Raw genomic sequence first — 13,270 nt, 5'->3', positions numbered from 1 at the left:
GCACAAAGCCACGCAATCTCCATAGACAAACATTGCCACCTTTCCAACAAGTCAGTTCGTCAAATTTCTGCACTGCTAGAGCTGTCCCGGTCAACTGTTAGTGCTGTTATTGTGAAGTGGAAACATCTAGGAGCAATAACGGCTCAGCCGCGAAGTGGTCTGCCACATAAGCTCACAGAACGGGACCGCCGAGTGCTGAAGCATGTAGTGCGTAAAAATTGTCTGTCTTCAGTTGCAACACTAACTACCGAGTTCCAATTTGCCGTGAAGCAACGTCAGCACAAGAACTATTTGTCGGAAGCTTAATGAAATGTGTTTCCATGGCCAAGCAGCCGCACACAAGCCTAAGATCACCATGCGCAATGACAAGTGTTGGCTGGAGTGGTGTAAAGCTCGCCGCCATTGGACTCTGGAGCAGTAGAAAAGCGTTCTCTGGAGTGATGAATCAACCTTCACTTACTTGCAGTTCGAATGACGATTCTGGGTTTGACGGATTGCAGGAGAACGCTACCTGCCTGAATGCCTAGTGCCAACTGTAATGTTTGGTGGAGGAGGAGGCCCTTTCCTGTTTCAGCATGACAATGCCCCTGTGCACAAAGTGAGGTCCATACAGAAATGGTTTGTCGAGATCGGTGTGGAAGAACTTGACTGGCCTGCATAGAGCCTTGACCTCAACCCTATCGAACACCTTTGGGATAAATTGGAACACCGACTGTGTGCCAGGCCTAATCGCCCAACATCAGTGCCCGACCTCACTAATACTTTTGTGGCTGAATGGAAGCAAGTCCCTGCAGCAATGTTACAACATGTAGTGGAAAGCCTTTCCAGAAGAGTGTTATAGCAGCAAAGGGGAGGACCAACTCCATATTAATGCCCATGATTTTGTAATGAGCTGTTCGACAAGCAGGTGTCTACATTGTTTTGGTCATGTAGTGTATGTGACGAGACGTAGGCCAATGTCATAGGCCTATCGTCAACCAATCATATTTCTATAATCCTTTCGGGCTAAATTCCAGCTAAACTTGGAGAGGACAGTTAGGCTTAATAACTACAAAAAAAAAGAATCTGCTTCTGAAGATATGGTAATTTCATCAAACTTGCGAGGCTCTCGTGCTCATTAGTTGCTCTTTCCACATATTTGCTTCTACTTCATTCAATCCTGTTTTTAAGTCTAAGTAGATTTAAAAAATCTACTAGCCACTCAAGATATTTTAGCTGGTAAAAAAAATCTTTCATAGTTAAGTACAAAAAAACAACAGATGAGCATGCTTTCGTAAACAAGAAATGTATTAGTAAGAAGTAATGTGGTGTAATGCTCACTTTCATTTTTTGTGACCGGAGTCTTTTAATAATCAAATATCAGAGACAATGTTCAGATGTCCCTTTTAAGGCCGGGAGGTTACCTAGTTAACGTGGCCACTGGAGTCCTATCACATGTCTGTTTGTGTGAGATTTAGAATCTGGCTAGGATGTCTGTTCGCTATCAATTGATGCAGTCGACTCTAACGTTCGAAAAACAACTGAACTTGTGAACAAAACAATGTAAATAGCCCCAAAAAATCACAAGGACAAAGTCTCACTTAGTAGACTGTCAAGTAAACTAGACCAACTTTTATGCCTGTGCCATCAGCACTCATTGCGCACATCTCCTATGCCAGGCAGTTTATGCTCGAGGTGAGAGGATTTGTATTTCTTTGTGCAATTAGCAGCTATGAAACAAAAGGGCAGGAATACTTAAACAGCTACCGCAGCATTGTTCTAACTCGCACATGCTCATACTTTTGACAATTTTTATTTGCGAATGTAATGCTCTCAATGTAGAGCTCTGCAAATTGACCACCCACCAACGTGGCTGGTGAAATAGACGTTCTTACCCGCCAATAACTAAACCTACCCACATTTGGCAGGTGTGCATTTTATGCCCTGGTATAACGTCAATGTTACACCAAAAACACCACCACATTTCTTATACGATTTTAGAAAAATGATGTAATGTGGCCAAAACTCAACAGTGCCGACCACTAGGCAGAATATGCTTTGATTGAAACAAAATTAAGGAAGGCTTTATACTTTAACACCATCTACTACACTGTCCCGCAAAATCATCTTGTTGTCACGCTTTTGGGTATTTTAAATGTGGTGAGACTACACACAGCTCATTACATAATAGACAACATTCTCACTCACACATTTTTCAAAAATGGTCGGGTGCTGGATCGTCGTGAGTGAAATCCATTGACGGTAAATGGACAAGAAGTCAGTCGTGTGTTAAATTAAATGCACAGTTTAAGATTACGATGAAATTTAATGAAGTTCTTCTGGTCCTTAATCACTTGCTATGGTTAGGTCTATTTGGCTTGTCCTGTATGCAGAAAGGTTCCCAGCACAGCTCCCAGGGGCCACGTTGAAGCTGAGTTTAGCCTTCGAAAAACTACTTAGAACTGTGAAAAACAGGGTAACGTTAAATGTTGTCGTCCCCCACGAATGATGTAGCGCCCCCCCCCTGGGCCATTTAGTGTAATTTTGTAAATGGTGGATCTCTATGGCAAGACCCAACTTTTGTCAAAATCGGGCCAGTGGTGTCTGAGATTGCAATGGTCAGCTAGACTTATATCCCTGAGCATGTGTGCCGTATTTAATCTCACTGAATAAAACAGATCAAGAGATATAAGCATGTGCCTGTTATAGCACCACCGTGTTGTCGATATGAATGTTCTTGCATATGTTGAGTCTTGACAGTGTTTGCAACTTGTGTACCAAATGTTACAGTACAAATATCCTTGACTGATTTATGTGCCAGACCACACTCATGTTGTTTTAGGTACTAGCCTGGAAAGGATTACATTGAGACCTTAGTCCATAGATGCCACATATCAAGTTTTGTGCAGATTGATCATTCGGTGCCATAGGATTAGTGTTTTAAGTGTTTTTTTTTGTTTGTTTTTTTACAACATTTTCAATTCCAACATGTATGACCTTATGGGTCCCTGAGGAAAACGTGTTCCTTGTGAGGAGAGGCACCTATGTCCCGAATTTCATGACTTTAGGTCAAACAGGGTTTCGGGGTGACCTTTCAGATTTTGCATTTTCAATCGCTTGTTATAGCACCACCATCTGGCCAATCAGAGTAATTTAGTAAAATACCAGATCTCTGGCAAGACTCATCCTTCTCCAAAGTTTAGTCAAAATTGGGATAGTGCTGTCTGAGATATCGCGCGTGACGAATGAACGTACTAACGGACGTAGACGGATCCACAGTCTCCACCCTGATTTTCATCTTGGGGACAAACGGCTTATCCCTTGATGTTTACCCACAAGAGTATGTCATAAATAGTCTAAAACCTGCTTTTAAAAGTCATGGAATAAAAGCAATTCCCAGGAGTGAATCTAAGTTGATTAACAATTGGCAGTGACCTGCTGGCATCTCCTAATGGATTAGAATAGCTCTTAATGGGTTAGAAAGTCTCCTAAAATACCTGGTGAGTTAATCAGACTCGAGGGTAAAGAATGTTTATACAGAGCTCTTACCCTGACCCCTTAACCACAGTAGTATATATCCACTACTCTCTGGTTTTACTTTTCCCCACGCTGGAGACGTTCTATGCATACAGGCTCACCGACCTTTCTTTGTGTAACTATAAAAAGTAGTCAAGTAATAAAAGCAATTCCCAGGAGTAAATCTCAGTTGATAAGCAAGATATTTTTTTCCACTAGCACCGGCTGTCGGCTATACATCCGATTACGGACTCATTTTCAGCTGGCTACTTTTTCCACTTAAATTAATAGGCAACTTTTCAATTCTCTTCAGAAAAAAAGTCATGCTATTTGTATTTGAGCAAAATGAATGACCGTTCATTCAAGCACCGCTACACACCCGCGAGTCCCAAATACCCGAGCGTACATGAGTTGATGCCTTCACACAGCACATGCGAGCTGTCCTGAGCAAAAAGCGCCCATCAATCTACTCGCTGAGCTTATTTATTTTAGGGAAAGTGATTTACAGAAGTTAACCTTCAATAGTGAACATACTAGCAATATGATGGCTACTGTGGATAGTCTGCAAAAATAAAGCTACAAAAAGATGCCTAGCATTCGTCTTCGCTAGCCTACTGTAGCCATGTAGATATTTATTTTGGAATGTTTGTCTAAGAGGCAATGTTCTATTTTCAAATCTTCTCAAAATGACACGCTTTTGAAGCAAAAATTTATGCAATTAATACATCGCAATTCTAAAGAATAGAGTAGACTTGTATTGCTAAATTATTACATAGCATCTTAATACATATCATAATAACCAAATATAGCCTATTAATAGCTGAATATAGAGCAAAAGCATGCCAATCTATAGGTCCTGCATGACCCCAATGCATTTAAGAACTATACCATGTCTGGGCCAATAAATTATGTTCGGGCCAGTAGATTTTTTTGGCCAACTAGCCTGGTAACTTAGTTATATGTCCAAGATATCGCATCGGTGCAAGTAAACCAAAGATCTCACTTGTATTTCCGATATGCAGTCCATCAGGATTTGCCAGACAGTGGCGTTTTTAAGTGAGTAACTCGTCAGTAGCCTATCGCATCGGTAAGACGTTCATTTGGCTCCCTAATTTGCATACTGGTATGCTTTTTAGCAATTATCTGCAGATAAATTGTTGAAAACATTTGAAGATGGTGAATCCTCCTCACTGCAGGAACAATAGGTAGGCTAGTCGAGAGTGGTTCAAAATATGATAAAAGAAAATGGATTGAATGGTTCTAATAGTTAATGATACTTATGTGGGATTTTCAAAGAATATTGATTTTACCTGTGTTGCAGATAGCTGAGAAAATGCCTTAAAAAGAAGCTTGAAGCCTGTGGAAGTCAGCAGACTCTTACAGGATTATTTAAATGCCCAGTGCAGTCAATTACATTTTTCCTGTGTTTTATATCATATTGTACAAGAGCTGATTTAAAATAACACTTTAAAAGTGTGAAAAAATGTGATCAGTGTTATTTCCTGATAGTAGCTGGACTACAATCTAGCATTAGAATGAGCAGAGGCCACCAAAATAGAGCTTGTTCGGAAAAAATGGTGGGTGGGGGGGCCTATTTCTTTTACACACACTATGGCTAGGGTGATAACCGACAATTATTGACCCCGACCATACTGATCACTTATCGCAGGCATTTGTTTTGGGTGGGGGTGGGTGCTTGTGGAAAACTTGAACTATTCTCTGTTGTTCCATCCAGACTACAGGAAGAATTCTGCCTCTGGAGACCATCTGTCTGCAGTCAGTGTCCTTTGTCACCGGAGCTGATGTCAGCTGGTCCAGGGAGGTTATCAGGGATGCTTCTATCAGTTGTGTGAGTCTCAGGGTCAAAGGGTCAAGTACAGCACACTAATGATGTCAGGGGAATGACTAGCTTACTGTAATTTGTGTGTATTGCACTCTGTTTTAGGGTTGATTTAAGGATATTCAGTCTCCTACGCAGTCACTTTAAACATTTTGTTTTAGTTGAAGAAAAATAAACTGAGGAATCAAGAAATCAGCCTGGCTCTGGCCAATCATAGTGCACTATATAGGGAATAATGCCATTTCAGGCTCACACTTCTCCTCTGGCCCGTTCTGTTGTTTTTCTCTCAGATCCCCATGAACTGCTGGGCCATTTTCTACCCGCGGCGCTGTGCTGAGCAGGCCGAGGAGCTAGTGTCCTGCTTTGGGAAGGTGGCCGGACCTATGGGCCTGAGGCTGGATCGGCCCATCCGCGTGGAGCTGAAGGACGACCGCACCGAGACCTACGTCAAGAGCATCCACTCCCAGCTCACTAGTGAGGTAGGACATGACACTACTGCCTCTGAGCACCTTAGAACAGTCTTTTTTTGTGAACAATTGTTGTTATTGAATCACAGAAGCTGTATATAGGCCATGAAGAGAAATACAGTAAAAAAATTCGGAACATTTTCCCAACCTCTATTATACCCCAAACTTCAAACATTCGACTAGTAAAAATGTGGATGTTAATTTGTTTCACTAATGTATCTCAACTTTGTGGTTATTTCTATGATGCTGTTTGAGTTATTCACATCAGTAATACATAAACACTGGTGGTAGGGAGATTTGTCCTTTCATTCTAAAGCACTTTGATGTGGAAAAGCACTATATAAATCCTATTAATTATGAATCTATTATGAGCTTTCTCTTTTTACCTTGGCCCATTTTTCAGCCCAACGTGCAGTTGGTAGTGTGCATCATGACAGGCAACAGAGACGACCTTTACAGTGCCATCAAGAAGCTGTGCTGCGTCCAGAGTCCCGTGCCCTCTCAGGTTAACCATGCCACACCTCCAGACAATTCACTATTGATCTTCATTTAGCCAGGATCGTCCACTCCGCAACAAACACACAACATACAGTAAACGTACAAATAATAACATGACTAGGTGCCAGCACTGTTTTTCTTTACCTACACCTCGGCAGTGGTAGAAAAAGTACCCGATTGTCAAAGTTGAGAAAAAGTAAAGATACCTTAATTGGAAATGACTCAAGTAAAAGTCTAATTATTTGGTTTTAAATATACTTAAGTATCATAAGTAAATGTAATTGCTAAAATATGCTTAAATATCAAAAGTAAAAGTATAAATCATTTCAAGTTCCTTATATTAAGCAAACCAGACGGCAATATTTTCTTGTTTTTTAAATTTACGGATAGCAAGTGGCACACTCCCAACACTCAGGCATAATTTACAGACGACGCATGTGTGTTTGCTGAGTCCGCCAAATCACATGCAGTATGGATGACCAGGGTTGTTCTCTTTAATAAGTGAGTGAATTAGACCATTATCCTGTCCTGCTAAGCATCAAAATGTAACGAGTACTTCTGGGTGTCAGGGGAAAGTGTATAGAGTAAAAAGTGCATTATTTTCTTTAGGTGTGAAGTAAAAGCAAAAGTTGTATAAATAGTAAAGTCGAGAGACCCATAACTGCTTAAGTAGGGCTACTTTACACCACTGTAACTCGGGTCCTATAAGATCTGTGAATACTAAAGGTGTAAGGTTCAGGGAAAGAGGCAAGGAACCAAAAGGTTTATCAACTGTCTAATGCAAAGGTTAATCTAAAATTAAAAATGTAAATTTCTTTGGCTTTGTAGGCCATTAACGTCCGGACCATCTCCCAACCCCAAAAGCTGAGGAGCGTAGCCCAGAAAATCCTGCTGCAGATGAACTGCAAACTGGGAGGAGAGCTGTGGACTGTGAACGTCCCTCTGGTTAGTGTTATATTTTTCACTACTGGTAAGGTTTTGGCTGACGTTGACTGTGTTTTAAGTTTGGTTGTAGGGATGCTATGTGTCCACTAGATGGAGACAGTGTGTTGATGGAGCCAGAGAGACATGCAAGTCAGAATTAAAGCTTTGCATAAGATAAAGCGAGACACAATCAGGAATTCAGAACAAGTCACAAATACCTTATTTTATACTGTAATGTACAAAATGAACACCAATTTACCCATAAAGTGACACAAATGCCAATGGAATAATATAAAACAAGTAGAGTTTATGCAAAATGACTTTTTCAGTAAGCGTTCTGAAGAGGTAAGTTGTTTTTGTTTTTTGTCAAGTCAGCTGTTTAAAAATGTACCTGCAACTTACGGTTCTGGTAAATGCAGAGCACCTCACTTTACTCTTTTGGATGCTGGAGCGGAGGAGAGATGTGACCAGGATTATGTGTTGCCATCAACAGCTACAGGTTGTAGGGCCCTATAAAATTCTTGTTGCGGAGAATGTGGATGGAATCCAGACATTAAAACGGAATTCAAAATATTCAAAAATGTTTTGAACTTAGTAGGAAATCAACTAAATATAATTTTTATCATAAAACATGAATAATATGCATGAGTGATTCGTATTTTCTTTCAACTTTCTGAAGAGGCAACGGCACAGGAATGCCCTGGCTCTGACTGCACAGGAATGCCCCTGTGTGTCTTTGTCTACCACTTTATGTTGCTGTTAGCGATGATGCTAACTTAATGACAACCGTCTTCTGGTAGATGGAAAGGCTTTCCCTAAAACCTTCTCAATTAATTGTTAACTACGAAGTAACCTATGCCCACCTGGCAGAAGGATATCATGATTATTTGCATCGATCCATTGGCCATTTGTTTAGCAAATTCTGCAATCACGAGTGCTACAGAAACATCAGTAACAATGCTAACCAAACAACGGTCTCTGGCTGATGCAGTTGATTTTAAAGGGTAGCTACACCCCAAAATCTACATTTCTCAACCTTAACCTCAAAAGTGGTCTCCTGAGGTGGTTTAAACATTGTTGTGGACTTAGAACATCCAATTTGGTTGTTTTTCTATTAAACAACAGAAGGGGGGTTGTCAATAAGTGATTGCATTCAAACGAATTTACCCAGCTGTTAGATTTTCTGTTTTAGTGTAGTATTTTTAGCATCTGTCTTTGCTTTATGTTTTAACAGAAACATCTGATGGTGATTGGAGTGGACGTCCATCACGACACCAGCAAGAAGAACAGATCAGTCATGGGCTTTGTCGCCAGCCTGAATAGGTAAACACACCCCCTAAAAGACACACCGCACAGTAACATATCAGTGGATGCAATTAACATAACTTAATTGATGGCTTTTCTGACAAATTATAGTTGTATCCCAAATGGCACGCTATTCCCTATATCAGGGATGGGCAACTTTGATGGGAGTGAGGGCCACAAAAAATCTGAACTGATGAGGGGCCACAGTGGCTCGTGGGTCTGTGTACCCACACATGCAGTCAGAGCCAGACCTAGCCTTTTGGGCTTCAGATGGCTACCCTATATAGTGTACTACTTTTTACCAGGCCCCACAGGGTGCACTATATAGGGAATAGGGTGTTATTTGGGATCCAACCTATGATATTTCCTCCTATTCCTCCCCTCCCCCAGCCTGCTGACTAGGTGGTACTCCAGAGTGACCTTCCAGATGCCCAACGAGGAGATCATCAACGGGTTCAGAGTGTGTCTGCTGGCTGCACTGCAGAAATACTATGAGGTGACTGTTTTAAAATAGGCCTACTATGAGTTGTGATGCCTTTTATTTATTTTTAACACAGTGTACTAAAGGCCTTTCAGCCCAGCCTGGTATATATACACACACTACCGGTCAGAAGTTTTAAACACCTACTCATTCAAAGGTTTTTCTTTATTTTTACTTTTCTCTACATTGTAGAATAATAGTGAAGACATACAAACTATGAAATAACACATAATGGAATCATGTAGTAACCAAAAATGTGTTAAACAAATCAAAATTATTTTTTATATTTGAGATTCTTCAAATAGCCACCCTTTGCCTTGATGACAGCTTTGCACACTTGGCATTCTCTCAACCAGCTTCATGAGGTAGTCATATGGAATGCATTTCAATTAACAAGTGTGTCTTAAAAGTTAATTTGTGGAATTTCTATTATAAACTGGGTGGTTTGCGCCCTGAATGCTGATTGGCTGACAGCCGTGGTATATCAGACCGTATACCACAGGTATGACAAAACATGTATTTTTCCTGCTCTAATTGCGTTGGTAACCAGTTTATAATAGCAATAAGGTACCTCTGGGATTTGTGGTATATGGCCAATATACCACTGCTAAGGGCTGTATCCAGGCACTCCGCGTTGTGTTGTGCATAAGAACAGCTCTTAGCCGTGGTATATTGGCCATGTACCACACCTCCTCGTGCATTATTGCTTAAATATAGAACAACCCCTCTCCCCAAAGAGTGTAAAAAGAGTAGGCCATTACCACTTTAAGAATAATGAATTATTTAGACCTTGCCAATGCATTGATATTAAAACTATTATTACATTCTGAAATACGTGCGAGTAATGTGGCCATTGCCTGACTAAATAGGTTGGATGTATGGGGATTTTTCTGTAGCATGTGGCCGACACAGGCACACGTAATAAAGCCATGAATAGTGGTAGCATTAATCTCACAATTTTGAATCTCGCCATCGCTTTTTTATGAGAAAGTGACCAAAAACCTTTCTTAATGGAAGGATTTGTATGGAAAGCCAAGTTGAAACCAACATTGGATGTTGTCTTCCTCATAACCGCACATGGTTTTACCGCAACAGAGTAGCGCAACGCCATTCAATTGAAGCGGCGGGAAACAAACAAAAGTGGCCACATCTCTCACAAAAATGTATTTAAAAAATAATCACTGATAATTATAAGGGAACAGGAGAACTTATACATTGGCTACAATAATTTCAATAACTTTTCAAGCATCAAATTGAAGGTAGTCCTATTCCAGTACTTGAATTTCTGAGCTCCAAATTCAGGTTCAATTAGGCTACTTCAATCCCCTTGCATTGTTTAAAATTGCAGGTGTAACATGGAAAACAAAATGCATTTGTCATTTTATTTCATTACCAGATCATATCGTGAATAATCCCACTAGGCTATGTAATTTGTCATTATATCCAGAATAATTAATTGGAATAGCGTTGGGTGTTGCGCAATAGTCTTTCCTAGACAATTGCGCCGCGCGGTAAGCTGTGTCCAGAAACATATGAAAACATGAACATGTTACCTTGATGCTAGGATATTAGATTGAACGTGGATCCAGGCACAACTGTCTTCACCGGTGTAACGAATGAGACACACATTGTCTGGACATTTTTCCAGCACTTGGACTGTTGCATCAGATGTGTGTACATTTTCACGGCGTAACTAATCAGCTGGACACCAAATGTGCATCCAACAAGTGTTATGCATAATTGAAGAACCACTTTAATGACAGTATCGAGTTTAGGTTTGAAGTATCACGCAAGGTACGGTGACTTTTTCATTTAGGACATTCAATTTTGCAATCGCATTTATTATTTTGGATTTGTTCCCATGAAACTATTTTCACCCGTAACGTAAGACACACCATTTTACGGCATTTCCCGGATCTCCATACAAAAAACTGTTCTGACAGCTAGATCCAGGATTCTTACAAGTTCAATTTCTAATTTAACTGATTTAATGCTTAATATATGATATAAAGACAACTTACTAGTGGCACAGCTAGCACTGCGTTGCAGTGCCTTAGACCACTGCGCCACCCGGGAGGCCATGATTTATGTTTTTATGTTTTTCCAGGTGAACCATAACTTCCCGGAGAAGATTGTGGTATATCGGGACGGAGTGTCTGACGGCCAGCTGAAGACTGTGGAGCTGTATGAGATCCCTCAGCTGCTCAAGTGTTTTGAGACGTTCCCTAACTACGAGCCCAAGCTGGCCTTCATCGTGGTACAGAAACGTGTCAGCACCAACCTGTACTCCTGCTCCGGAGACCGCTTTGGAACGCCTCCGCCAGGAACTGTCCTGGACCACACAATCACCAACAGGGAATGGTTAGTCCTGGCTCTGTCTTTAAGGGATACTTCAAGATTTTAGCGATGTGGCCCTTTGTCTACTTCCCCAGAGTCAGATGAACTCGTGGATACCATTTTTATGTTAGAGGTAGTTTCGTGAGCCAATGCTAACTAGCATTAGCACAACGACTAGCATATACCCATAGACTTCCAGTCATTGCACTTACGCTAGCTGGCATTGGGTTGTGAAACTACCTCAAACTTAATTCATTCTGGACACAGATACATAAAAATGGTATCCACGAGTTTATCTGACTCTGGGGAAGTAGACAAAGGACCTCATTGCCAAAATCCTGAAGTATTCCTTTAATGGAGCGCAATGCTGGTTCTCTTCCCCCTTCTCCCCCTCTGACCCTATCCATGGGGGGAGGGATGAACGACTGCATACTTCAGTGGAAAAGTGGACAGAATTGGGCTTAGGTCATCAGTTTTGTAACGCTTCATCATTTATCAAATTATTTCTTTTTCTCTCCCCAGGGTTGACTTCTACCTGATGGCGCACCACATTCGACAGGGCTGTGGCCTGCCTACACACTACATCTCAGTCTACAACACAGCAAACCTCTCCCCAGACCACTTGCAAAGGTAATGTTAGATGTACAGTGAATTATGCCACCATAAATCTCTAGTTGGCAGTAAGGGCCAAATAGTATCTGCCAGTTTACATAATACCTCAGCTATTGTTGATTTTATACGTTGGTGGGTGGATTGGATGCGTCACATAAAGGCCTGTCATTCTTGCAGCATTAACATATAACCTTGTTAACACAATCTAACCCTTGGTCTCACTCCAGGCTGACCTTCAAAATGTGCCACCTGTACTGGAATTGGCCCGGGACTATCCGAGTGCCTGCGCCGTGCAAGTATGCCCACAAACTGGCCTTCCTGTCGGGCCAGTACCTCCACTCAGAGCCAGCTATCCAGCTGGCAGACAAGCTGTACTTCCTCTGATGTGTGCCTCCTTAGCCTCAGCCCCTCTAGAATGAGCATACCAGTCTGCACAACAATTAACAGGTCGCAACAGAGAAAGCTGTGAAGAAGAAGAAATGGAAGGAGGAAAATAAATGAGAAAGGGGGAGGCTTTCACATTATGACTTTTGGATCAGATAAAACCATTTGTTTTGTTTTGTTTAGCAGCCAGTGTTCTAATGGTGTCTGACATAGACCCCACCCCACCCCCAGGCACTGTTGTCGTAGAAACTTTGTGTCCTATTGCAGGTGGTATGTTGGAATTTAGAGAAAATGCTCTGTTTTTAAATTGAATCTATTTTTGCCACATGAAGTAATCCAGCGAGGTATACACCGCCATTATAGAGTATCATTGTCAATGAGAGAAGACAAATGATACTCTTAAGATGGCGGGGTATAGATTGTTGGACTACTTTGCGCAAAAATTTATTTAATTTAATAATGAAGGATTTCCTAAATTCCAATGTTCCCCCTGCAACTAGCCATGGGAGTTCAGAAAACACTGACTCGAGAACGAAGAAAGTATTGACTAAAGGTTAGTCAAAGATTCTGATTATGGCTACTGATTACTGCTACACAGCAGCTTGTTCATGCCCTCAGACACAAACTTTCGCTCTGCTGCTGAGGTTCGATTTTACATGGCTAACCGTTTGAGAGTTAAGAAATATTGCTGCTTTGAGGAATGGGAACAAACGTTTATAAAACAAAAAAAGGGCCAGTTTTCCACTGTTTGCATGACCCACAGAGACCAGAGGAGATTTTATTTTTGTGAAGTGATAGTGTGAAATTCAAGTCTGTTTTAATTTAATACAACCATAGTGGGTTTTATTTGTGTTGTCCTCTGTTTTGTTGCTCCAGATACATTGCTGTTGCAAATAAAACTGGTGTGTGTATGGTAAGTTTTCTTAA

The 13,270-nt window shown here is 41.0% G+C and overlaps 1 protein-coding gene across 2 annotated transcripts in view; it reads left to right on the top strand.

Moving 5' to 3' along the window:
- LOC111973749 (piwi-like RNA-mediated gene silencing 2) overlaps positions 1-13,270 on the top strand; it is a 28,842-nt gene extending 15,572 nt beyond the window's left edge. For both annotated transcript variants that reach the window (XM_024001134.2, XM_024001133.2), the window contains exons 15-23: positions 5,231-5,344; positions 5,626-5,814; positions 6,206-6,307; positions 7,129-7,245; positions 8,459-8,547; positions 8,920-9,025; positions 11,118-11,371; positions 11,870-11,977; positions 12,187-13,270. In XM_024001134.2, coding sequence (XP_023856902.1) covers positions 5,231-5,344; positions 5,626-5,814; positions 6,206-6,307; positions 7,129-7,245; positions 8,459-8,547; positions 8,920-9,025; positions 11,118-11,371; positions 11,870-11,977; positions 12,187-12,343 — 1,236 coding nt within the window. In that variant the 3' untranslated portion in view covers positions 12,344-13,270. The remainder of the gene's footprint in view (positions 1-5,230; positions 5,345-5,625; positions 5,815-6,205; positions 6,308-7,128; positions 7,246-8,458; positions 8,548-8,919; positions 9,026-11,117; positions 11,372-11,869; positions 11,978-12,186) is intronic.

The sequence above is a fragment of the Salvelinus sp. IW2-2015 genome, linkage group LG15, assembly GCF_002910315.2.
Source record: "Salvelinus sp. IW2-2015 linkage group LG15, ASM291031v2, whole genome shotgun sequence".
Classification (NCBI taxonomy): Eukaryota; Metazoa; Chordata; class Actinopteri; order Salmoniformes; family Salmonidae; genus Salvelinus; species Salvelinus sp. IW2-2015.
This window is presented reverse-complemented; position numbering and strand designations above follow the sequence as displayed.